This window comes from Electrona antarctica, assembly GCF_951216825.1.
Source record: "Electrona antarctica genome assembly, chromosome: 13".
In the NCBI taxonomy this organism is placed as follows: Eukaryota; Metazoa; Chordata; class Actinopteri; order Myctophiformes; family Myctophidae; genus Electrona; species Electrona antarctica.
This window is the reverse complement of record NC_136794.1, coordinates 48846297-48873632: the sequence shown is the minus strand read 5'-3', so window position 1 is coordinate 48873632 and position 27336 is coordinate 48846297. Positions and strand designations below refer to the sequence as shown.

Sequence of the window (27336 nt, the reverse complement as noted above, 5' to 3'; positions counted from 1 at the left end):
TTCATTCTATTATAATTATGTTGAAAAATAAATTTAAAAAAGCCTGAAAAAGCCTTTTGTGATGATGAAGGCTGCAAATAATATCAGTGTTTTCTGGGTAAGCTTTTGAAAGAGTCAATAGTTGAAACATTTAAAAAGAAAGTACTACATTCAAGCTGTTTATGTTGGGATATGATGAGCCAACATTTCAATAACGGTGCGTCCCTAGTTTTGGAATAAAGAGGCATTGCTTTTTACAAATTCAGCCTTTTTTCAGAATGGCCAAAATAATTATATTTTTTTAAATACAGAATGAGATCATATCGACATCGGTTATATCGGTTATCGGCCATATTGGCAATTAATTATATCGGATATCGGCCAAATTGTGTCATCGGCACATCCCTAAAGATAACCCTTACGAGATCACAATGGGACGTGTTGTGAGCTTGTAGAAAGGTATAGAACCCAACCTAGAGTCGGGTTCAGCTCGACGTTCGTTTCTTCCCAAGGGGGAGTTTTTCCATTACCACTGTCACAGAATTGCTTGCTCAGGGTGGGATCTCGGTCAGTCCTTTGCTCTACATGTAAAGTGTCTTGAGACAACTTTACATGTAGACACCGATGTACCGATTATGCTACGCCGAGTCATACCAAAGACTGAAAAATGGGACCCTGCTTGGCAGTTGGCACTCAATCAGCACTCAAGCTGCCTCACGCTACAGAAACAGGAGATCGGCTCCTTCCTATGAGCCTCATGGCTCGGCAAGGCTTACTTAAGTACAAAGCCAAAGGTCAGGTTTACTAAGCATTTGAGGGTTTAAGTGGTTAAATGTCTGAAAATACACTAACATGAATCCAACACATAATAATTAGATAGATAATAGAAGATTGTGCTGTCAAACAGGTATATGAAGCTATAGTAAATCTATGAAAAAGTCTGCAACACTTGTATACAATATGTAGTGGGTACCTGCTTCAACTCTCTCAGCTAAGGGGTCCTTGTCCTGAGAAACCTGGTCTATACTTTTGACAGTACGTGGCAGCACAGAGAGCCTATCCTATATAAACTGTACAAATGCTGCTAAAAAGTTACTTATTATAACTTTTGCCACCCCCCCCATTATCGGCTTAAAGGACAACTTTAGTTTTTTTCAACCAAGGTTCATGTTTTAGGTTGTTATTAGAGAAAGTAAAAGATCTTTCGTTTTAGGGATTTTAGCTGTTTTTGACAGGCATTCGAACATGGGGCTAAATATGTATTTTTTTTACAATATTTTACAGAGATTTATTTTTGTATTATTTACTCTATTTACAATTTACAATTTAGGTATTTAGCAGGCGCTCTTAATCCAGAGCGACTCTATAGTCCTATTAGACCCCAATAAATTACATCTGGCCACAAAAGATCACGGGATCTACTGAATGTGTCAAACTGACATATTGAGCCTATGACACACAGTGTGGCTTCCCCCCAGTAGGCTACCTTCATATTCAGAAGTTCCTGGGATCTTTTGTGGCCAGATGTCATTTCTTGGGGTATAGTAGGACTATAGTAAAAAAGAAATCGCTATAACATTTTGTAAAAAAATACATATTTAGCCCCATGCTCGAATGCAAAATGAAAGAAAGCAGCAAATGATCTTTTATCTTTTACTTTCTCTAATAACAACCTAAAACATGAACCTTGGTTGAAAAAAACTAAAGTTGTCCTTTAAATCAATACCACAGGGAAACAGATCTCTCTCTAGAGCATCGAGTACGTACAGTAGCTCACATATGATTGCATTTGACTCGCTGGATTGCACAGAATAAATACAACTATAGAAAATAATACTTTTACTGGAGCTTTGATATTTTTGTCTAATAATTCTTTTAAACAGTAAAGAAGTAAGGATAACCTCACTGAAAAGTGCATTCCCTACTTTTGAACATTTGCCAGTGCTCAAGTATCCATCTGGCATCCAACAGGTTCAACCCAACGGCCTACGTACGGTCTGCAGATTGTACAAAAGGTGTCGTGTGCCAAAACATTTTTGGCACACGTCGTCATTTAGTGCCATAAACAAGTCCATAGACTTGGCTGGCAAATGATTTACATCATAAGTGCTCTAAACAAACATTGTAATATCCTCAAAGTCCATAGACTTGGCTAACAAACTATTTATGTCATGAGTCTAACCCATTTAGACATGAGGACGATTCTACAAATGTCTTCTAAATCTGAAAAACCCACTTTCTTTATGTTCTGTGGCACATTTTCAAGATTTTTCAAAAATAGCAGATCTACAAGCTCGTAGCGCAGCACTCGGTGCTGCGCTACGAGCTTGTAGATCTGCTATTTTTCAATAGCTAAAGTATAACATACTATGGGATCCTCAAAATCCCATAGACTTGGCTGCCATAATGACCGGGTCTGGCAAATAGGGCCTCATCTCGACCAGAGTAATTTTTCAGTGTTTTACAGATTATTAAAGTACAGAATGTAAGCTTTCATGATGTATCATTCAATTAAATTGGAAAATATTTGAAGGAGATATGACCATTTTAAAATGATTGTGCCGTTTTACCCAAAGCTGAGAAAATCCCCTTTGAATGTTCACAACATTTCAACACCTAGAGCTGGCTAGCCTACTTTGACTTATAAATGTATACATTTAATTTGCCCAAATCAATAATCTGTTGAATGAAAACCTTCTTCAACATTCAAGCTGTGTTAATATGGAAAAAAACGAAAATCACAAAAATAGGCGAGATGAGGACCATTTTGCTAGACCTGGTCACCTGACGTGATCTTCAAAAGCCATGCAAAGCAGACCAACACGGACCAACTTTCATTGCGAGTTAGAAGGTTAGCTATTTTCTGCATGCAACAACATTGTACAACAAAGTATAAATCAGGTTCTACATGGTTGTCCCCAAGAAAGAATGATCAATTTAAATAAAATATAAGGCCTTACAAAAATAAAAGATGTTTGTGTGTATGAACAATCTTGATCTTGTCATGATTCGAGAAAGGTTAAATTAAAGTTAAATTAAAGCGGAGAACCTTTACAAATAATATAAATTATAAAACAGCTACAGTTGAAGAATATGCATGAAGGAATATAGATGCATTTTGGAACATTTCAGAAAAACAAAAAGTGCACATTATTAGACCAACGTAGACGCATATACATTTTCACTTTGAAAGGGGTGAACATAATGGCATCACACACACACACACACACCAGTGTATAGGATGTAAACTCCAAAGATAATTAGAACGTAGCAGATATCCAAGCTCACAACATGTGGCGACGCGATGGGGTTGTGAGTTTGTAAATTGGCATTTTCGGAACATAGGTGACCAGATTTGACCGAGGGACTGCCATTGGATTTTTTTAAATTTAAATTTTTAATGTCATATGAAAGCAGGGAATCATAGCTTCAAATTTACATATTGGTTGTTCAGTTTGACCCACCAGTTTTGCAGAAAACAGCGAGTTGAGAAAACGGGCTTGAAAGGTTCACTTCTGTGGACTCTAACATTACACCTAGCTACATGTTTAAGCATTTATTTCATATTTACATGTCGATTTCAACTCTGACACTTATTTCGGACATGCTCTAGTATGTGAAGATTCTGCCTGTGCTATTAACTCATTTTGGGGGAAAAAAAGTTTTTCTCCTCTGGTGAAAAGCTGGAGCTTGCGCGATGGCAGGCTCTCATTCAAATCTGGTCACATAGGGTTAAGTGGTTTTATGAGTGGCCATTTGAACAGCAGTGTCCAGTGTGCACCGCAGTGGAGTGTGAAATACACAGGCCAGGGTGTGGGTGGGGACACAGGACAGGGTCTGGGTGGGGACACAGGCCAGGGTCTGGGTGGGGACACAGACCAGGGTCTGGGTGGGGACACAGGCCAGGGTCTGGGTGGGGACACAGGCCAGGGTCTGGGTGGGGACACAGGCCAGGGTCTGGGTCTGGGTGGAGACACAGGCCAGGGTCTGGGTCTGGGTGGGGACACAGGCCAGGGTCAGGGTGGGGAGAGGGTCTGGGTGGGGACACAGGCCAGGGTCTGGGTGGGGAGAGGGTCTGGGTGGGGACACAGGCCAGGGTCTGGGTGGGGACACAGGCCAGGGTCTGGGTCTGGGTGGAGACACAGGCCAGGGTCTGGGTCTGGGTGGGGGCACAGGCCAGGGTCAGGGTGGGGAGAGGGTCTGGGTGGGGACACAGGCCAGGGTCTGGGTGGGGAGAGGGTCTGGGTGGGGACACAGGCCAGGGTCTGGGTGGGGAGAGGGTCTGGGTGGGGACACAGGCCAGGGTCTGGGTGGGGAGAAGGTCAGGGTGGGGAGAGGGTCTGGGTGGGGACACAGGCCAGGGTCTGGGTGGGGAGAGGGTCTGGGTGGGGGGACACAGGCCAGGGTCTGGTTGGGGAGAGGGTCTGGGTGGGGACACAGGCCAGGGTCTGGGTGGGGACACAGGCCAGGGTCTGGGTGGGGACACAGGCCAGGGTCTGGGTGGGGACACAGGCCAGGGTCTGGGTGGGGACACAGGCCAGGGTCTGGGTGGGGAGAGGGTCTGGGTGGGGACACAGGCCAGGGTCTGGGTGGGGAGAGGGTCTGGGTGGAGACACAGGCCAGGGTCAGGGTGGGGAGAGGGTCTGGGTGGAGACACAGGCCAGGGTCTGGGTCTGGGTGGGGACACAGGCCAGGGTCAGGGTGGGGAGAGGGTCTGGGTGGGGACACAGGCCAGGGTCTGGGTGGGGAGAGGGTCTGGGTGGGGGGACACAGGCCAGGGTGGGGAGAGGGTCTGGGTGGGGACACAGGCCAGGGTCTGGGTGGGGACACAGGCCAGGGTCTGGGTGGGGAGAGGGTCTGGGTGGGGGGACACAGGCCAGGGTCTGGGTGGGGAGAGGGTCTGGGTGGGGACACAGGCCAGGGTCTGGGTGGGGACACAGGCCAGGGTCTGGGTGGGGAGAGGGTCTGGGTGGGGGGACACAGGCCAGGGTCTGGGTGGGGAGAGGGTCTGGGTGGGGGGACACAGGCCAGGGTCTGGGTGGGGAGAGGGTCTGGGTGGGGGGACACAGGCCAGGGTCTGGGTCTGGGTCGACAAAATATAGGTCATGGCTGCCGGCTTACCTTGAATGAACTGTGCACTAGTGTCTCATCCAGATCAATCACCACACAGATCTTCCCCGCATCCTTTGACTTCATCTGTGGGAGCAGCGGTTTGGCTGGAACCTGAGACACAGAACAACCAAAACACACCTTATATCAAACCGGTTATACCGTTAGAACATTAAAAACATGAACTCTCGAAAAGAGTATGGCCACAGTGACCCACTTAAAACATTTGAACTCTCGAGAACAGCCGCAGTGGCCTAATCCAAGCCAAACATACAGCATGACCGACTACAAATTGTTTCAGGCCCGCAAGGAATTACCGTCTCAATTTGTAGTGCCACCGCACGACATGCATTGGCTGTGTTTGTTGTTGCTTGAAACAACACTGGTGCGATTGTGTGTCCATGAGGTGGCGCACAGCAGCTGCTCTGTGTTGATGGAGTGTGTACATATCGCAGTAGTGTCAAGGGCCTAACTACAGCCCCGTCTCCTCCCTCAACAAGTGTTCCGGAGCTCAGTGTTGGTGAAACTGACTCCATTATTGAAAGGAGCTGGCATGAATGAACAGGCTAGCGTTACCCACTACACTGGCCTTTTCACACACGTGCGTGTGTGTGTGTGTGTGTGTGTGTGTGTGTGTGTGTGTGTGTGTGTGTGTGTGTGTGTGTGTGTGTGTGTGTGTGTGTGTGTGTGTGTGTGTGTGTGTGTGTGTGTGTGTGTGTGTGTGCGCGTGCGTGCGTGCGTGCGTGTGTGTGTGGATGCGTGTGTACTACTTGCACGTGTACTTGTATTACTACACTGAATCCACAAGTGTAGTAGAATTTAAATCGAGAGGACACTTTTCCTGGTCTTCTCTTTCACAAGGGAAAGCTTGGAAATGGTTGTTATGGTTATGGTTTAAAAAAGGTTTTAGAATTAGGTGCATGTGCATCTGCTATTTTTGGCTCCCAGCACACAGCTACGCAATGCATAACTCTGGCTGTAGAGTTAGGTTGAAAATGGCACGCGTGTAATGTATGTGTTTGTATCCCTGTAGAGCAAATTAGCAGGTCAAGAGAATAGCAGAGATATCTTTTGAAAGGTTAACAAGAATAGCCGTCCGTGTGCCAGGCGATAAATATTTAATGTCACAGAAGTAGGACAAGATCATTGAGGATGTATTTTACTGAACCAGTCTATTGCGGTTTGCTGTTCAAAGTTAAATGCTCGTCTAATAGGCCTATATTTAAACTTTTTATTTAGGGGGGGGGGGGGGGGGGGGGGGGTAATTATGTTGTGGTGTGGGAAGTTCAAGTCACAGCTGTCCAAACGTGAATCAAAAGAGGGCACAAGTGCTTTGCAGCTATGGCGCAAAGTCTTTCGTAATACCTGCTCCGAGGGTGGAACGCAGTACTCGCATTCACAAGCATCAGTGAACTCATCTTCACTATTCTCCTCATCTGAATCCCTGCTTTGTTCAGAGTCCTTCTGTTGTGAGACACTGTGGATGATACTAACAGCAGGCCTCGCTGTGGGCTGATCGTTAGGGGTTGGAGTCTTGCTTCCTTCGCTGACTGTCATTTCCTCATTAGACACCGGGACTGAACTTTCACTCAGATCAATGACTTCGATAATTCCAAATTTCGCCGTTTTGCTCTCCACCAGGCATTGACCTGGACACTTGGAATTGGCTTTTCTATGAGCCAATCGGTCGAAGGATGACTGAACACTTATCATTTGATAAGCGTAGTAGTCTTCCACACAGGGCTCATAAGTCTCTCCATTATCTATGAGTGACCAATACGGCTCCCTCTCTGAACACAGCATGAACACAATGTCACGCAATTCATCATGTTCCTCCTCCTCACTCGACTCCACTTGAACACTCATGTCATCCGTGTTGCCCTCCGTAATGGCATCTCTGGGTGGATTAACACTCGGGATGCTGTCATCAACACAGTCGTCAGGATTTTCATACTCATAGGCGTCGCCTCCGACAAAAATGGCGTTTGCGCGCGGTGCATACATACTCTCCGTGAGGCAGATTGGAGGGGTGTCAGCTTCACGAGCTTCGCCTTCGGCGTCGACTTCACGCTCTGGCATGGCGGCTTCCTCTACGAAGGTCTCCTCGCCGTGCTCTGCATAGGACACCAGCGCATCCACGGCGTCACATTCATTTTCTTCATGAAAGAACTGCTCATGTGACGACTCCTCTACACACGTAGTGTCAGAAACACCAGGTTCCACTAGAGGACACTCAGAGGGACGTCTGCGCATCTTTCGGCCGCCGGCTTTGACATGGGGTTTCTGCACCTCTGCTTTCATCTGTTCAACGTGCAGGTGTTCGTCCACATCTCCTCCATCGAAGATGGAAGCGTAAGGCCGGCTCTGGACGAAATGATCGTCAGAGCGGTCGAAAAAGTCAAAGTAATGCTCGACGACGACGTCACTGGTGGCGGGTTTGCTTCCGTGGCATTCTTCTCCCTCTTCTTCTTCGAAAGACTCCCACTGGGAGTCCTCGTTAGCCCCTTTCTCTGACTCCACTGAACCCTGGGAACCCCAAGGCTCGGAAGGGAAGCTGCCTTCAGGACAAGTCTTGAAGGAGGATTCCGAGTAGACATCCTCCTCTGTGCAAATCTCAGGGCTGTGGTCCAACAATGTCTCATCGGTCTGCTCATAATGACCGGCGGAGCTCTCATGAGAGTAGCACCGCTTCAAAGTCTCATGCTGTTCACTCGTGTCACACTGTGGACTTGTCTCAACTTGTTTGGTTATCTCAAACTGCTCGTTTGTCTCAAATTGTTCATCCGTCTCAACTTGTTCAGTTGTCTCATATTCAGTTGTCTCAAATTGTTCATTTGTCTCAACTTGTTCATCTGTCTCAAATTCATCCATCTCAACTTGTTCATTTGTCTCAAATTGTTCATCCATCTCAAATTGTACAGTTATCTCAAATTGCTGAGTTGTCTCAAATTGTTCATCCACCTCAACTTCTTGTTCGGTTGTCTCAAATTGTTCCTCCATCTCCACTTGTTCATCTGTCTCATATTGTTCAATTGTGTCCAATTGTTTATTTGTGTCAAATTGCTGATTTGTCTCAAATTGTTCGTCCATCTCCACTTGTTCATCCGTCTCATATTGTTCAATTGTCTCCAATTGGTTATTTGTGTCAACTTGCTGAATTGTCTCACACTGCTGAGTAGTGTCAACTTGCTGAATTGTCTCACACTGCTGAGTAGTGTCAACTTGCTGAATTGTCTCACACTGCTGAGTAGTGTCAACTTGCTGATTTGTCTCACACTGTACAATTGTTTCATATTGTTGACTCGTTCCATCAGCTTCATAAACACTGTGCTCATCCAGTTCACATAACTGTGCGGACGCGTCGCATTCAGTGACACAGTGGAAGCTTTCCTCAACCAGCTGGCTTTCCTCACACTGTTCACCAGCCGCGTAGGGAGTGAGTGTTCTCTGGTCAGGGTCAACGTCAGTGTCAAAATTGGAAGAATTGTTCTCTTCTGATAACATGTCGTTGTCCTCGGAACATTCACAAATTTCAAATCGCTCCTCCTCCTGTCCGCTGTATTCAGCACCGTCATCGATTTCACCTTGATTTCCATAGTACTCACAGAGCCCAGTGTCATAGTCAAATGAATCCGCAATCGATTCGGTGTATTCAGAGATGTCCGGTATAAATTCCGACTTTCTGCACGGGTCAAAAGCCTCGATGTCTCCCGTCGATGTCTCTGGCTCACACTCAAAATATTCAGATTGCTCATCACACGCCTCCCATTGCTTCAATAACATGAGGGGGTCTGTGTAGCCGGGCTGGAAATCAGACATTTTGCATTGGCCAAAAGCCTCACAGTTCACCACTAATTTGTCTGGCTCCGGCTCAAACAACGACTCAAACTGTTGTTGATCGGAAGGCTTGCATTGCTGAGATAATTGGAGGTGTCCTGCGCAATGTTCACAGCAGGGGCCACATTCCGAGGCCAAGCCGCGATTAGCACAGCACTCGGGGGGGTTCAAGCGTTCATTGTGTCGAGCACATTCGCTGAATACTTCGCTCGACTCGGAAGCCTCGCACCGATCTAGACTTTGGTCAAATTCGAACGACTCTTCACTCGTCGAGCACAACTCAAAGCTCTCCAGGTTCTTATTGTAGTGCATTGTAGCACAGGATGCAGTCTGGTGATCTACGCCGTCTCCCCCGGCGTTCATGTGGTGATCGCCGTAGCGCACCGAAGGGCCCAGGCCTCCTGTCAGAAGCTGCTGCTCTGCATACTCCACAAGGGCCTTGATCACGGGTTCAGCTGCGTGTCCCAAAGACGGCTTGCTTAAATCCATCACTTCCATCGGTGGTTCCAGGACCTTGCAGTGCTCAGCAGGCATGATTTTTACCAGATGGCTTCACTTCACATAAGTTTGCAAAGAGACTTAAAATTTGCTCCGATGCTTCCAGGCACGTGGAGGAGCAGGAGCTCCTTGTTTTTTTTTTAAGCTTTCAGTTTCTGCGCTGATATAAACATTCTGTCAAGAGGCCACTATAGTGCTTCCTCCAGAGATCAGATACAGAGTCCAAGTGCATATGGCCAGCAGGTGTGTGTCAGGTCCGCTGAGAACAGGGTTCTGATGGTGGGGGGAGTCACAGAGACACAGCTCGCCTGGGAGAGCAGCAGCAGCAGCGCGCACGTTGACATGACAGCATGAGGGGGGCAGGGAGGGGGGAGGGTGGGGTTGTCTGTCACAACCAACACTGAGACTAGCATTAACTACACCCCTACCAACCCCCAACCCCCCTCCTCCCTCCACCCCCCAACCCCCCTCCTCCCTCCTTCCCCCCACCCCCCACCCCACGGCAGACCAACCAATTTATTTTGGGAGGCGTGACAAATAACTCCTCCTGGAAGATCAAATCTCTATAAAAAGCTGAAGTAGGACATAAATCTGAGACCGACACCTGAGAGCGTCTTGACCACTTGATCCCCCCGGTGGGCTGTGACCACTAAATGTGACCAGATTTGACTGAGAGACTGCCATCGCGCAAATTACAGCTTTTCACCAGAGGAGAAAAACTTGTATTTTATTTATTTTTTCAAAATGAGTTAATATCACAGGCAGACTATTCACACACTAGAGCATGTCTGAAATAAGTGTCAGAGCTGAAATCGACATGTAAATATGAAATAAATGTAGCTAGGTGTAATGTTAGAGACTACAGAAGTGAACCTTTCAAGCCTGTTTTCTCAACTCGCTGTTTTCTGCAAGACATTACTCTATAAGCCATATCTCCAAAACTAGTGGGCCAAACTGAACAACCAATATGTCAATTTGAAGCTATGATTCCCTGCTTCCATATGACATGAAAAAACGAAAATTCAAAAAAATCCAATGGCAGTCCCTCAGTCAAATTTAGTCACACTTGATCTCCCAGGGGACTGTGACTGCTAGCTGCCATGTTGTAGAATGTGCTCAGTAAAAACCACGGGGGGCATTGTCAATTGACCGAGTATGTGTTACCGGTTACGTAGACAAACGTAGCCGTTGATCATCTCTGACTTAGCAGGCAGTGGGTGTGAAACATAGAATATCTGACGTTCAACTTGCACAGCCAATATCACTCGCTACACTCTCAATAGTATGCAATGATTTACAACTGGATATTTTTAACCTTTATTTAGCTATGAAAGGTCTCCTAAGCACACATGCTTATCCCATTCTGGACGGGAACCCCTTTTGGTGTTTTAACTAAGCATTATGTTATACTTTTAGCTATTGAAAAATAGCAGATCTACAAGCTCATAGCACAAGCTTGTAGATCTGCTATTTTTGAAAAATCGTGAAAATGCGGCACAAATCATTGAATATATATTCTTTCAGAGCAAATGTTTTTAACTCAAATCTTTGCTTCCGAGGGGTCCCTGGAACAACATATTTTCAGATGGGGGTCGGTGGCCAATTACATATAATTCTAGGGGTCCTTGACATGAAATATTGAGCACCACTGATATAGAAACATGAGGTATTTCAGAAGACTGTCAGAATTTAGAAGACATTTTTTTTATTTCGATGTCAGGCCTAAATGGGTTATTATATTCAGTGCCCATTCCCATGCCCGCGTGACACTGACCCCCATACCCTGATCATTATAGCAGATCACCTGCCTGTTAAAACCATACCTTCCAGTGTTATTGTGGGCAGAGTGCCCAGATGAAAAGATACCTTTAGGGCTGCCATTCAATGACAGAACAATAATATTGCCTTGCTTTACAAGTATACATGCACCCACACCACAACATCAGAATGACTTTCATTGTCACAACGCAAGGTTTTCCCCTGAACCCATCTATGACTTTGACCTGAACCCATCTATGACTTTGTGGCCGAAAACCTGTTGTTCTGATCTGGAAGAGGGTATAAAATGAACCTTTCCTGTGAATCACTGGCTTGATATACGGTTGGACATTAAGTACTTTTCAACAGTGACACGCAATAGTCCCCTGACGACGCTCTAGTAAACACGAACGTGGCAGTGAAAGCATGTGTTGCCGATCACGTGGCTATCAATCACCGTGGCCTCCTGCTGTAACGAAGGACCATGTAGACTAGACTCTACATGGTCCTGGAGGGACGGCGAGAGATAGACGATATGGCCACAAAGGGCAAGAGTGAAGCCTATAATTTATATTTCATAGCAAGACATTTCGCTTTGCCAAAAAGAAGAGCTCAATTAGCTCTTTTTGGCAAGCGACGCCGTCGGTCCGTTGAGCTCCGGACACGGCCGTCTGCCAGGTGGGGTTGGGTGGGCGCTATGTCTGCCAGGTGGGTTGGGTTGGGCGGGCGCTATGTCTGCCAGGTGGGTTGGGTTGGGCGGGCGCTATGTCTGCCAGGTGGGTTGGGTTGGGCGGGCGCTATGTCTGCCAGGTGGGTTGGGTTGGGCGGGCGCTATGTCTGCCAGGTGGGTTGGGCGGGTGCTATGTCTGCCAGGTGGGTTGGGCGGGCGGGCGCTATGTCTGCCAGGTGGGTTGGGTGGGCGCTCATGGTCACTTACTTTTGAAACGCTCCCATTTTCCTCCACCAGCAAGGGGGCGTTGTTGTTGCCCGGAGGAGGTTCCGTCTCCTTGTTGTGACACAGGCAGCACAGGAGGCTGTGGAAGATGCCTCGGCTGCGAGGCTTCTTGGACGAGGACGGCGGAGACACTGCATCGTTGGCACCTGGAGGACAGACAGACAGACATGAGAGATTAATGTTCCACATCTGCAAGCGGGACTCAAGAGATTAAAATAGGGTGCATTTTGCATCCAAAAACACAGTTTATAGTTAACCCATTTTGACCCGAGATCAGATTCTAAAAATGTCTTCTACATCCTGACAGTTTTCTGAAAAAGACTATGTTTCTATGTCAGACCTACAAGTTCATAGCGCGCCACTCGGTGCCGTGCTATGAGCTTGTAGATCTGCTATTTTTCAATAGCTAAAGCATAACATAATGCTAACACCAAAAGGGGTTCCCGCCCAAAATGGGTTTTAAGGGACACAATAAAACAACGACCTCTGCATCCACGGAATGCACTACTGTACTGTTTTTTTTATTCTAGTTTATTTTGCTAGCTTTAGTTATAATAATCATTTCTTCTTCTGTTTTCTACATGAATATAACCACATAAAATGAAATGGGAGTTAAATGCTGCAATTTGTAAAAAATGGCAAAATATGACTCTTAACGTCATTGAAATGGGACTCATAAAATGTCTCTGGGACTCATTTCTAAAAGAGCAAACTAACAAAGCTGAAATCACACCCGTGTGAACTGGGTGACCATAGCAACCATGCTCATTTTTTAGTGGTGTAAACCACTCCTACAACTGGCTTTGTTAGTCTGTGCAGAAAAAATGAGCATGGTTGCTATGTTCACCCTGTTCACCCGGGTGTGATTTCATTACGTCAGACATGATTTCATTACGTCAGACAGGCTATATAAGACCTTACACCACTCAGTTCACACGGGTGTGATTTTTTTGAGTACGGACAGACACGTAAACTAACAAAGCCAGTTGTAGGAGTGGTTTACACCACTCAAAAAGTAGAACAATTTTATTTTATTTATTCAAATGCATCTGGGTTTAGCTCTTTACTCTGACCTGTACCTCTGACCTGTACCTCTGACCTGTACCTATGACCTGTACCTATCCGCAGTTGCTGCTTTTTTCTCTCGAAAACCCTGTTTCTATGGCAGTGGTGCTCAATCTTTTTCATGTCAAGGACCCCAAGAATTATCTGTAATTGGCCGCCGACCCCCATCTGAAAATATGTTGTTCCAGGGACCCCCCAGAATCAAAGATTTGAGTTAAAAACATTCGCTCTAAAATAATATATATTATATATTCAAATATTTGCACAACATTTTCACGATTTTTCAAAAATAGCAGACCTACAAGCTCATAGTGCAGCACTCGGTGCCACGCTATGAGCTTGTAGATCTGCTATTTTTCCAATAGCTAATAAAGTATAACATGATGCTTAAAACACCAAAAGGGGTTCCCGTACTCGAGACAGACTGTTGAAGAGGGTGCCGTTTTCCATTTTGTTTTGCAGATGGGTTCCCAGAAATCGATATTATCTTAACCCATTCTGGACAGGAACCCGTTTTGGTGTTTTAACCAAGCATTATGTTATACTATACCGAGTGCCGCGCTACGAGCTTGTAGATCTGCTATTTTTGAAAATTCGTGAAAAAGTGGCACAAATATTTGAATATATATTCTTTCAGAATACTTTTTTATTTATTTCGACGTCAGGCCTAAATGGGTTAATAAAATACAATAAGTACAAACGTACCAACCAATATATGCCACCGTTTCTAATATTAGTTCTACTCTACGCTGCCATTTGGGTGTGCAATAAACTCGCAAGTTGTGTTTCAATTTGCCTCGGAGACCCGTCTTGAAATTATATATTGAAAAACAAACTCACGCTGGTGTCCTTTACGCAAACAGTTATGTGTGAACAGGGAAGCCAGTGAACCACAACATGCTGGAACATGCTCCCATCCAGGTCAAGGTATCCGACCCAGCTGGACCCATTTAGGACGTCCAGCACACCCAACTGACCCCACCGGCTCATCTTTCACTTGAATGTTTGCCAATAATATAATGTATTATAAACTAGGGGGGGAAAAAAGAATCGCCCAGAATTTAATTTTTTACCTCTTTCAACCCGGCATTCCTATATTTTGGGCATGTCATTATACTGTAAGCAAGCATATGTATTTAAAATTATTTTCAGAAATTGCAGATCTACAAGCTCACAACATGTTCACATCATGACACGTTTTGAGCTTGCAGATTAGCTAATGTGCCCTATTCGTCACGCGGCCAAGTGTGTAGAGTTAAAGTGGCTAATATAGACCTCAAGATCAACTATCCAATTAACGTAACATTTCCTTGGCAACATTCACCGAGTAGGTGAACAAAATCAGGCGACAGAAGATGACTGAGTGACGTTGTTTGTTTGCGAGAGAAAAAAGCTTTGACAGAAGAACAAGCTTGACAGATGAGCTGAGGCCGGACGGCCGGTCAGAGCTGTCAGCGTGGACGCTTTAGCATGCGGCCCACACAGCACTGGACCTGTGGCAACCAGCGGGACACTCATCACAGACCTGTCACGGCTTTTGTGCTGCAAATGTGGCATAATTGCTGAAATATTCAAGAAGAAATATCTATATACCTTGTTGAGAAAATAGTGTTATTGTATTGAGACTGTTCTGTTGTCTGAATATACTGAACACAACTGTAGATTCTGTTGATAAAAAATATATATATATTTTTACTCTACGACAATAAAGCGTACTATAGTAATGTTAACCCATTTTGGTGTTATGTTATAATTTAGCTATTGAAAAATAGCAGATCTACAAGCTCATAGCGCGCCACCGAGTGGCGCGCTACGAGCTTGTAGGTCTGCTATTTTTGAAAAATTGTGAAAATATTTATTTCAGAAAACTGGAGGATTTAGAAGATTTTTTTTTAAATTTCGAGGTCAGGCCTAAATGGGTTAAAAGAGATGGCTTATAATGAAATGCTGACCCACAAATAATCAATACAACATTAATTAGAACAATTTCCTTTGCTTACAGAATCCAATCTAATACAATAATTTCCCAGCCAAGTTTGGACAACATAAACTAGGTTAAAAAAAAAAAAACTTCAGTCCTACACTGAATAAAAAAACCTACAGTCCTACACGGAATAAAAAACGAATCTAAAAATAAGGTAGAATAAAACCGTCGGGGGGGAAAAAAGAATGCAAAACTATTAAGCAAGCATTTTTAGGTCATAAGTCACTCTAAAAATGGCACAGCAGGAAAATGAACTGCATGATGACTGCTACATTCAATTGGGGTCAAAAGCGGACGATGATGGCCCCCTGGAGTGTAGTCAATATCACCGGGGCATGCTTGTCCAGCATACTTGTCTTGGTCCCTACATGCAGGGCCGGTCCTGAGCAATCTGGTGCCCCAAGCAGGATTTTTGCGGGCCCCCCCCCCCCCCCCCCCCCCCTTTTTTTTTTTACTCTGTCCCAAAAATTGAGGAGACACTGTGGAGGCACTGGGGGGACAGTGGGGACACTGTGGAGGCACTGGGGGTCCATTGGGGAGGCACTGTGGGGACACTGGGGAGGCTCTGTGGAGGCACTGGCGGGACACTGGCACTGGGGAGACACTGGGGAGGCACTGGGGAGGCACTGGGGGGGCACTGGGGGGACACGGTGCAGACAGAGTTGGGACAGAGTTAAAAAAAAAAAAAAAAAAAAGTTAAAAAAACGTTCTTTCTTTTTTTGGCGCCCCTCCCCCATGGCGCTCGAAGCCGTTGCTTCGTCGGCCTGTAGGAAGAACCGGGCCTGCCTACATGAAAGGTTTGTGTGAAAACTGGTGTTGAGGGAACTGGGCAGGTGAGACGTACTGGCAGTGGGCAGCGTTCAAAAACATCACGCTGCCCGCCGCATCATCTCTTCTGATATTACACATCAAGAGTGCTTAAATTAGCTCGTCACGGCAGCTGCTGACAGCGGTTAAGGATTGGGACCTGTGGTATATTTATAGCCCGTGCACGTGCGCGCGCACACACACACTCACACACACACACACACACACACACACACAGACACACACACGCGGCCATAAGCGGAGGCACAAACAAAACCTATTTTTCACCTCCTCTCCAACCCACACAGGAAGGGGATTTGCTTTAGCCTATAAGCGCGTGTTGATCCCGTGCACATGAACACTGAAGTGTCAGTGTCAGCAAGTATATTAAAAAAAAAAGATGTTTTAAGTTGGTGTCTCCCGGGTAAGGGAAGGGGGGGGGGGGAGGATCAAGTCTACATCTGCAAATGTCAACATAAACACAATCCAGGGTGCCCAGACCAGACGACACCGGCTCCTGGTACTATGAGTGTGTGACCAAATTAGAGAGGTCAAAAAGCAACAACACAGCGACGCCTGCTTTGTACTTCGTCGTGCAACGTGTCGCACGCGGAAAATAGCTGATCTACAGGCTCACAAAGCGTCGCACCAGTGTTGACTTCGTCGACTAAAGCTTTGACAAAAAATGTTCGTCGACTACCTTTTTTCACTGACGAAAACTAAATGGAAACTAAATGAAAACTAAGCTACGAAGACTAAATATACGGACAATTTCGTCAACAAATAAAAACTAGACTAAAATGTTAGGAAGGGACTAGTGGACAAGAGATCCAGTATAAGTCATTTTACACTCGGTTGCATGCTGAAAATAGCAAGCTCACAAGAGATTGTAGATCGGCTATTTTCAGCAAGTGTAAAAACAGTCATTACGACGGCATCAAGGCCCGCCAAAAAACATTTTAGTCGACTAAATCACCTGTAGATTTAGTCGACTAAAATCTTATGATATATAGTCGACTAAAACTAGACTAACACTAAAACATTCCAGGTGACTAAAATGTGACTAAAACTAAATGAAAACTATTCAAGAGACTATGAGACTTGTAAATCTGCTAATTTATCTGGAGTCTTTATATTAAGCTGTGTACTGAATACATGATTCCTCTGTCAGTCTGTGTTTTTACTGGAATGCATGGATTGTTTTAAAAAGACATAAATGAAATAAATATCAGGGGGAGGGTTGGTTGTTATGGTATCAATTTCAAATCAACAGGGAGTCGACAATGCTATATCCAGAACTATGACTTCTTAAACCCTGACGTGTTGAGAGCTTTGTGTAGAGCTGCACTTTTTGCCAAATGTTCACCCCAGAATAGGGATGGTGGTTAAACTGTACACCAACATTATGATTTACTCCTGATTTAGACAATTAAAAGTCTCATCAAATCAAGAATGAAACATTCTGTCGTTTTGTTGCCTGCCATTGCAGTACAATAGAACTACAATAGAAACCATATAGAAACCAGACAGCGTGCGTGCGTGCGTGCGTGCGTGCGTGCGTGCGTGCGTGCGTGCGTGCGTGCGTGCGTGCGTGTAAATAAAATAACTTGAGAAAGGATGGGCAGATTATGCTGCCCAAACAAGATACAAAAATGTCAAGGTCACAGTCATGGTCAAAATGCCAATTAGCCATACTGTATATCCCAGATAATGGAAAGACAGGACAGTTGGTGTGAGAAGAACTTTCAACCACTTCGGGCTATACACATTTTTTTGGTAAATGACAAACATTTGATCTAGGCCTACTATTTTTTTACAATGACAGAAATAGCTGATCTACAAGCTCACAACGGATCCCGATGCGAGACGTTATTTTCCTGTTTATGTTGTTCAATGACAAACATTTTATCTACTATTTTTTTACAATGACAGAAATAGCTGATCTACAAGCTCACAACGGATCCCGATGTGAGACGTTATTTTCCTGTTTATGTTGTTCAATGACAAACATTTTATCTACTATTTTTTACAATGACAAAAATAGCTGATCTACAAGCTCACAACGGAATCCCGACGTTATTTTCCTTACTGTAAGACCAACTCCCCTCTTCATGTTTTGGGGCTTTGGTGAAAAATGTCTCACACCACTTCTTCCAATTAACCCATTCAGGCCTGACGTCGAAATTAAAAAAAAAAAGTTTTCTAAATCATGACAATTTTCGGAAAGATTTGAGGCACATTTTAACGATTTTTCAAAAATAGCAGACCTACAAGCTCATAGCGCGCCACTCGGTGGCGCGCTATGAGCTTGTAGATCTGCTATTTTTCAATAGCTAAATTATAACATAATGTTTAAAACGCTAACGCTAACGTGACATGGATGCGTTCCAGGTCTCAATGGATTAAAGAGTAAGTAAAGATCGTGACAGTGAGGTGACACATTTTCGGAGACAACGTGACAAATTAACTGCTCACCAGATGCACACGGTGCGTTTCAGCCTGCTGCCCGTCTAAAAGCACACAGTGCGTTTCAGCCTGCTGCCCGTCTAAAAGCACACAGTGCGTTTCAGCCTGCTGCCCGTCTAAAAGCACACGGTGCGTTTCAGCCTGCTGCCCGTCTAAAAGCACACGGTGCGTTTCAGCCTGCTGCCCGTCTAAAAGCACACAGTGCGTTTCAGCCTGCTGCCCGTCTAAAAGCACACGGTGCGTTTCAGCCTGCTGCCCGTCTAAAAGCACACAGTGCGTTTCAGCCTGCTGCCCGTCTAAAAGCAGCCACACAGTGCGTTTCAGCCTGCTGCCCGTCTAAAAGCACACAGTGCATTTCAGACCTGCTGCCCGTCTAAAAGCACACAGTGCGTTTCAGCCTGCTGCCCGTCTAAAAGCACACAGTGCGTTTCAGCCTGCTGCCCGTCTAAAAGCACACAGTGCGTTTCAGCCTGCTGCCCGTCTAAAAGGCACACAGTGCGTTTCAGCCTGCTGCCCGTCTAAAAGCACACAGTGCGTTTCAGACCTGCTGCCCGTCTAAAAGCACACAGTGCGTTTCAGCCTGCTGCCCGTCTAAAAGCACACAGTGCGTTTCAGCCTGCTGCCCGTCTAAAAGCACACAGTGCGTTTCAGCCTGCTGCCCGTCTAAAAGCACACAGTGCATTTCAGACCTGCTGCCCGTCTAAAAGCACACAGTGCGTTTCAGCCTGCTGCCCGTCTAAAAGCACACAGTGCGTTTCAGCCTGCTGCCCGTCTAAAAGCACACGGTGCGTTTCAGCCTGCTGCCCGTCTAAAAGCACACAGTGCGTTTCAGCCTGCTGCCCGTCTAAAAGCACACAGTGCGTTTCAGCCTGCTGCCCGTCTAAAAGCACACAGTGCATTTCAGACCTGCTGCCCGTCTAAAAGCACACAGTGCGTTTCAGCCTGCTGCCCGTCTAAAAGCACACAGTGCGTTTCAGCCTGCTGCCCGTCTAAAAGCACACAGTGCGTTTCAGCCTGCTGCCCGTCTAAAAGCACACAGTGCATTTCAGACCTGCTGCCCGTCTAAAAGCACACAGTGCGTTTCAGCCTGCTGCCCGTCTAAAAGCACACAGTGCGTTTCAGCCTGCTGCCCGTCTAAAAGCACACAGTGCGTTTCAGCCTGCTGCCCGTCTAAAAGCACACAGTGCGTTTCAGCCTGCTGCCCGTCTAAAAGCACACAGTGCATTTCAGCCTGCTGCCCGTCTAAAAGCACACAGTGCGTTTCAGCCTGCTGCCCGTCTAAAAGCACACAGTGCATTTCAGACCTGCTGCCCGTCTAAAAGCACACAGTGCATTTCAGCCTGCTGCCCGTCTAAAAGCACACAGTGCGTTTCAGCCTGCTGCCCGTCTAAAAGCACACAGTGCGTTTCAGCCTGCTGCCCGTCTAAAAGCACACAGTGCGTTTCAGCCTGCTGCCCGTCTAAAAGCACACGGTGCGTTTCAGCCCTGCTGCCCGTCTAAAAGCACACAGTGCGTTTCAGCCTGCTGCCCGTCTAAAAGCACACAGTGCGTTTCAGCCTGCTGCCCGTCTAAAAGCACACAGTGCGTTTCAGCCTGCTGCCCGTCTAAAAGCACACAGTGCGTTTCAGCCTGCTGCCCGTCTAAAAGCACACGGTGCGTTTCAGCCCTGCTGCCCGTCTAAAAGCACACAGTGCGTTTCAGCCTGCTGCCCGTCTAAAAGCACACAGTGCGTTTCAGCCTGCTGCCCGTCTAAAAGCACACAGTGCGTTTCAGCCTGCTGCCCGTCTAAAAGCACACAGTGCGTTTCAGCCTGCTGCCCGTCTAAAAGCACACAGTGCGTTTCAGCCCTGCTGCCCGTCTAAAAGCACACAGTGCGTTTCAGCCTGCTGCCCGTCTAAAAGCACACAGTGCGTTTCAGCCTGCTGCCCGTCTAAAAGCACACAGTGCGTTTCAGCCTGCTGCCCGTCTAAAAGCACACAGTGCATTTCAGCCTGCTGCCCGTCTAAAGTCAGCCTGCTGCCCGTCTAAAAGCAGCCATAGCTGGATATCACTTTCAGGAGTGCGTGATTATGAATCCCGCCAACGTTCTAGGGTAGACCCGCCTTACCACGTGTCCGATTGGCTCCCGGGCAGGCATGGTTTTACTGGGGTTAGGTGAGGTTTAAGCACAGTTCTTGTTTTTTTTTTAAAAACAAGGTTAGGGTTAAGTTTAGGAGAAGAAGAAATAGTGTGCACACTGTTGTGTAGCTCCCACAGGAAATGTATTTAACCCATTTTGACCTGACAACAGATTCTACAAATGTCTTCTAAATCATGACAGTTTTCTGAAAAACCCATGTTTCTGTATGTCAGTCGTGCCTCAAACATTTTCATGTCAATAACCCACAAAAATGTGACCAGATTTGACTGAGAGACTGCCATCGCGCAAATTCCAGCTTTTCACCAGAGCAGAAAACTTTTTTTTTTTCAAAATGGGTTTATAGCACAGGCAGACTCTTCACATACTAGAGCCTGTCTGAAATAAGTGTCAGAGCTGAAATTGACATGTAAATATGAAATAAATGCTTAAACATGTAGCTAGGTGTAATGTTAGAGACCACAGAAGTGAACCTTTCAAGCCTGTTTTCTCAACTCGCTGTTTTCTGCAAGACATTACTCTATAAGCCATATCTCCAAAACTGGTGGGTCAAACTGAACAACCAATATGTCAATTTGAAGCTATGATTCCCTGCTTTCATACGACATGAAAAACGAAAATTAAAAAAAATCCAATGGCAGTCCCTCAGTCAAATTTAGTCACAAATGTGTAATCGGCACGACGACACCCCCATCTGAAAATATGTAGTTCCAGTGACTCCCCAGAAGAAGCAAAGATTTGAGTTAAAAACGTTTCGCTCGGAAAGAATATATTCAAACATTTAGGCCACATTCTAACGATTTTTCAAAAATAGCAGACCTATGAGCTTGTAGATCTGATATTTTTCAATAGCTAAATTATAACATAATGTTTAAAAACACCAAAAGGGGTTCCCGCCCAAAATGGGTTTTAAGCACAGTTCTTGTTTTCTTTAAACGAGGTTAGGGTTAGGGTTACGTTTAGAAGAAGAAATAGTCTGCACACCGTTGTGTAGCTCCCACAGGAAATGTATTTAAGGATGATGACAACGTTTCGACCCCTTATGGGTCTTCATCAGATACAGTATGAGGACAACAAGGGGTCGGATTTATTTTGTGCTGGTTCTGGACAAGAACATTGATTGATTGAAATATTTATTAAAATTATCAGTTTGCAGAATTACAGTACATTTCAAGCACAAACTCAATACAAAGACTGAGTGGACGACCCAATTAAGCATTACACTTGTTTGCAAGAGGGTCCACCTTGTTCAATTCATCAAAACATTTAGAGACGTACACATAGACATAGGGCTAGCCTAATACCAGTAAGACGCCTGAGGGCGAGAAGCGTGCATGCATCCGCCTGGGTGACAGCAGACTGCTGGGCGAGCGCTGGCGCTTTGGCATGGGGGGGGTAAGATGTTAATTTTCGGGCCTGTTAACAATTTGAATGCTGGCCATTTTGAGCAGAGCTATTCCGCCTGTGCTAAAGGTGATGCATTGAACGAAGGACCTTGTCTGAGGCCCACAGTAAATGTTCTCTTATAGCGAGAATCACACCTCAAAAGAAAGCGTAACTTGTCCACTCTAAAAAAAAATTAAAAATGTGATTTTACCATTTTTGGTGTTAGCATTATGTTATGCTTTAGCTATTGAAAAATAGCAGGTCTGCTATTTTTGAAAAATCTTGAAAATGTGGTGCAAATCTTTGAATATATAGTTTTCTTTCAGAGCTTTTTAACTCAAATCTTCGCTTCTGGGGGAGTCCCTGGAACAACATATTTTATATTTTGATAGGGGTCGGCGGCCAAATACATGAAAAAGGTTTAGCACCACCACTAGAAACAGTTTGTCAGAAAACTTGTCATGATTTAAAAAATAATAATTTCGACGTCAGGTCTAAATGGTTTAAGGCTTACCCTAAACGGAGGGATGGCGGGACAGAGGCTGACGGGACAGGGGCTGACGGGACAGAGGCTGACGGGACAGAGGCTGACGGGACAGAGGCTGACGGGACAGGGGCTGACGGGACAGAGGCTGACGGGACAGAGGCTGACGGGACAGAGGCTGACGGGACAGAGGCTGACGGGACAGGGGCTGACGGGACAGAGGCTGACGGGACAGAGGCTGACGGGACAGAGGCTGACGGGACAGAGGCTGACAGGCCAGGGCTGACGGGACAGAGGCTGACGGGACAGAGGCTGACGGGACAGAGGCTGACGGGACAGGGGCTGATGGGACAGGGGCTGACGGGACAGAGGCTGACGGGACAGAGGCTGACGGGACAGAGGCTGACGGGACAGAGGCTGACAGGCCAGGGCTGACGGGACAGAGGCTGACGGGACAGAGGCTGACGGGACAGAGGCTGACGGGACAGAGGGCTGACGGGACAGAGGCTGACGGGACAGAGGCTGACGGGACAGAGCTGACGGGACAGAGGCTGACGGGACAGAGGCTGACGGGACAGAGGCTGACGGGACAGAGGCTGACGGGACAGAGGCTGACAGGCCAGGGCTGACGGGACAGAGGCTGACGGGACAGAGGCTGACGGGACAGGGGCTGACGGGACAGGGGCTGACGGGACAGAGGCTGACGGGACAGAGGCTGACGGGACAGAGGCTGACGGGACAGAGGCTGACGGGACAGAGGCTGACAGGACAGAGGCTGACAGGACAGAGGCTGACGGGACAGAGGCTGACGGGACAGAGGGGCTGACGGGACAGAGGCTGACGGGACAGAGGCTGACGGGACAGGGGCTGACGGGACAGAGGCTGACGGGACAGAGGCTGACGGGACAGAGGCTGACGGGACAGAGGCTGACAGGACAGAGGCTGACGGGACAGAGGCTGACGGGACAGAGGCTGACGGGACAGAGGGGCTGACGGGACAGAGGCTGACGGGACAGAGGCTGACGGGACAGAGGCTGACGGGACAGGCCAGGGCTGACGGGACAGAGGCATGACCTCTCTCCGGGGTCTATGCATGCATGGCCCTTTGCTTGCAGGCTGCTTCTATTCCTATCCAGACAGGAGAAAGAATGAGGCCTTCCCACCGCCCACTTTCTGCCACTTTGACACTGGATACGCAGTTACAATCTAACAAAATGCTTCTCGCCCTCCAGGGCGAGTTGAGTGACAGGTTCATAGTGTTGGAGATTGATACGGGTCTTCAACACCCTGATTCAAACATTTTGATCATTATTGATAAGAATCCAAATGTTTTGTGCATGTGTGGTGGGAAAAGTACTCAATTGTTTTACTTAAGTAAAAGTACCAATACTGCAATTTAGAACTACTTCGTTACAAGTACGGAATTGAAAATGTACTTGAGTAAAAGTACAAAAGTATCAGCATCAAAATGTACTTAAGTATTCATAGTGCAAAATGTCCCATTTCACAAGTTCAAAATGTGTAGAGAATCTATTGAAAATAGCCGATCTACAAGCTCTCAATGAGCTCTCAGTGAGCTTGTAGATCGGCTATTTTCAAATGGCCGAAATGTATAGGGTTGAAGTGGTTAATGTATGTTTTTTAATCAAAATTTAAATCTCCAAAGTAACTAGTAACTAAAGTTTTCAAATAATTGTAGTGGAGTAAAAGTACAAATTTTCACTCCGAGATGTAGTGGAGTAGAAGTAAAAGTACTGGAAATTGGAAATACTCAAGTAAAGTACAAATACCTCAAAGTTGTACTTAAGTACTGTACTCAAGTAAAAGTACTTAGTTACTTTCCACCACTGGTGTGTGTGCACATGCGTGCGTGTGGGGGAGACATATTGAATATTGAATAATTCATCGAAAGATAATCGAAATATTAACTATTGTAATTACCAAATCGTAGAGCCTGAAAATAATTATAGTAATTGTATAACCTATAAAAAGGAATGTGTTTTTGCATGTTTCCCTGCCCATAATTGTCATAATCATCTTAATTATTGTTGTTTTAATGCAGTTAAAAAGGAGTGGATTCCTTTTCCCCTCTTTTTTTTTTACTGAAAGCTTGTGCAAATCAGATGTTCGTGACGTCATCACGGTGACATGAATATTAGCTGAGGAAGCAGATCAATTTAACCCATTTTGACCTGAGATCAGATTCTATAAATGTCTTCTACATCCTGACAGTTTTCTGAAAAAGCTATGTTTCTATTTCAGTGGTTCTTCGATTTTTCAAAAATAGCAGACCTACAAGCTCATAGCGCGCCACTCGGTGGCGCGCTATGAGCTTGTAGATCTACTATTTTTCAATAGCTAAAGCATAACATAATGCTAACACCAAAAGGGGTTCCCGCCCAAAATCTGGAAGTTTGAGCGACATCTGTTGCTCAAACGTCTTCCCGTGCTCAAGCTTTGAAACATTGCAGGGTAGTAATGAAGTTTCTGATTCTGTTAATGCCCTCCATTTTGCTTGGAGCCCTTCAGTGAAATAAAAGAAGATCCAAACACTAGCCTCCCCTCCCTTTCCTTCTCAGTCTCTCTGGCTCCTCAAGTCTGGAATGCAGGCATGTCTTCTTGGGCCCATGATGACCCTTGGCCAATAGGAAGTGATCCAAGGGCATTGCTGGAATTGGCTTGTGCATGGTTACCTTGACAGTAGTGCCCCCTTCTGGCCAAACTATGTACTAGAAAGGCAAAGGAAGCTCTGGAGTTGAATTATACAGTAAGTGGTCGTGTTGTAGTCGAGTACTGAGACCAGATTTTTTTTTTTGTATTATAATAACAACATGGGTTGCTCTTTGCCATCTTGGCCCCAGTGAATGGGGGATTGTGTACTGTAATGGTAAATGGTGCATTTATATAGCGCCTTTATCCAAGGTGCTTTACATAGATTGTGCATTACATTCACACACACATTCACACACCGATGGCGGCAGAAACCATGCAAGTCACCAACCTGCACATCAGGAGCAATTAGGGGTTCAGTGTCTTGCTCAAGGACACTTCGACACTAACTCTGGGGGAGGCTGGGTTCAAACTGGTAACCTTGCGGTTGACATCCGGCCACTCTACCCCTGAGCCACCGCCGCCCACATTATTATTACCATTTGTTTATTTATTCTGCTTTCTTTTGACCAAGCAGAGCAGGTACACTCCGTACTTAACAAGATATCAGTCTATGAGCGCCAGACAGCTCTCTTATGTTAATGTGAATGGGTAGAATACATGTATTTCATTGCATTGTAGTGACTCGAGTGGACTCAGTGAGGGGAAAGAGTCCCGACTCGAGTCCCTTGATCCGAGACGGAGTCAAGTCCAAGTCAGAGTAAGACCGAGACGAGACCCAGTAAATAAAAATGTGGACTCGAGACCGGACTGGTGGACTCTGGTATAATCCGCAAAGACCCATGAGGACGAAACATAGGTATTTTTACATACCTATGTTTTGTGATTCTGCCTCTATTTTAAATGCCTATGTTTTGAGATTTTGCCTTGTTTATTGGTTTCGTTAAATTCTTTATTGTCTTTTTCAGAACTGTGTTCTGTTCAGCACCTTGTGACTTTGTCTTGAAAGGTTCTTTACAAATACAATTTACTTACTACTTACTTACTACTTACTTGTCCCTGGTATAATCCACAGGTGGGTTCAAGGATGTGATCAACAACAACAACATCTGCAAGGCTATTGTGTGCGTGTGTTGTGTGCGTGCAGTGCACACACACACAACATACTCACGTGCACGCCGTGCACGTGAGTATGTTGTGTTTTTTACCTTTGATCTGATCTAAAATGTGTGACTGACCTAATGGGATGTTATTGTTTTGTGAACAGTGTTCTGTATGTTCTGGTGGTGGCTGTTATTACCGGCTTCATTATTATTACATCCTCGTTTTGCAAAACCATTCCCTCGGAAATACGAGGCTATGGTCATGGTCTCACGGCTTTCATTCTGATGTTTAGGAAATAAGAAGCGTGAGGTTTGTCTTAGTTTTAGTCCCTCAGGACCGTGTAGAACGGTGTGGTGTAAAGTCACCAAGAAGATTTACAAAAGTAATCTGCTTAAAACATCAAAAGCGGTTCCCGCCCCAGAATGGGTTAAGCATTATGTTATGCTTTAAGCTGTTGAAAGATAGCAGATCTACAAGCTCATAGCACGGAACCGAGTGCCGCGCTACGAGCTTGTAGATCGGCTATTTTTGGAAAAATCGTGAAAATGTGGCGCAAATCTTTGAATATATGTATATTATTTCAGAGCGAACATGTTTTAACTGAAATCTTTGCTTCTGGTAGGTCACTGGAACTGCATATTTTCAGACGGGGGTCGGCGGCCATTTACATATTTTAATGTTTGAGAACCACCGATACAGAAACATGAGTTTTTTCAGAAAACCGTCAGGATATAGAAGACATTTGTAGAATCATCCTCAGGTCTAAATGGGATAAGTACAATTTTGAGGTACTTTTACTTAACTTAGTATTTCTTAACTTAGAGTATTTCCCTTTACAGGACACCAATCTGTACAGTACAGTGAGTACACTACAGATTCAATCTGTAGTGTAATCTGTACAGTACACTACAGATTAAAGTACACAGTTGTTCCTTAAAGGGGAAAACCACCCATTTTCAACATTTTACTATGTCATTAATATACCTTAGAGCTGTTGTGTGGAAATAATAAAAAAGTCCCCCCATTCTATGTTTCCTAGAACTGTAATTATGAAAAAAGTCATTGACATGGGGAAACACATCTTGATGTGTTTCACCATGTTAATGATTTTTTTCAGACCTCTAGTTCTAGTAAACACAGAATGGGGGGACTTTTTT

The 27336-nt window shown here is 45.5% G+C and overlaps 1 protein-coding gene across 3 annotated transcripts in view; it reads right to left on the bottom strand.

Annotated features, from left to right (window-relative positions):
- The window catches only part of ctdsp1 (CTD (carboxy-terminal domain, RNA polymerase II, polypeptide A) small phosphatase 1), a 46325-nt gene that overhangs the window by 10975 nt on the left and 8014 nt on the right, over positions 1-27336 (bottom strand). For 2 of the 3 annotated variants that reach the window (XM_079519198.1, XM_079519199.1), the window contains 2 exons: positions 12119-12282; positions 5101-5202 (listed from right to left, as the gene is read on the bottom strand). In XM_079519198.1, the coding sequence (XP_079375324.1) occupies positions 5101-5202; positions 12119-12282 (266 nt within the window). Of the gene's footprint in view, positions 1-5100; positions 5203-6453; positions 7186-12118; positions 12283-27336 lie in introns of those variants that run through there. The other variant, XM_079519197.1, reaches the window with a different exon arrangement.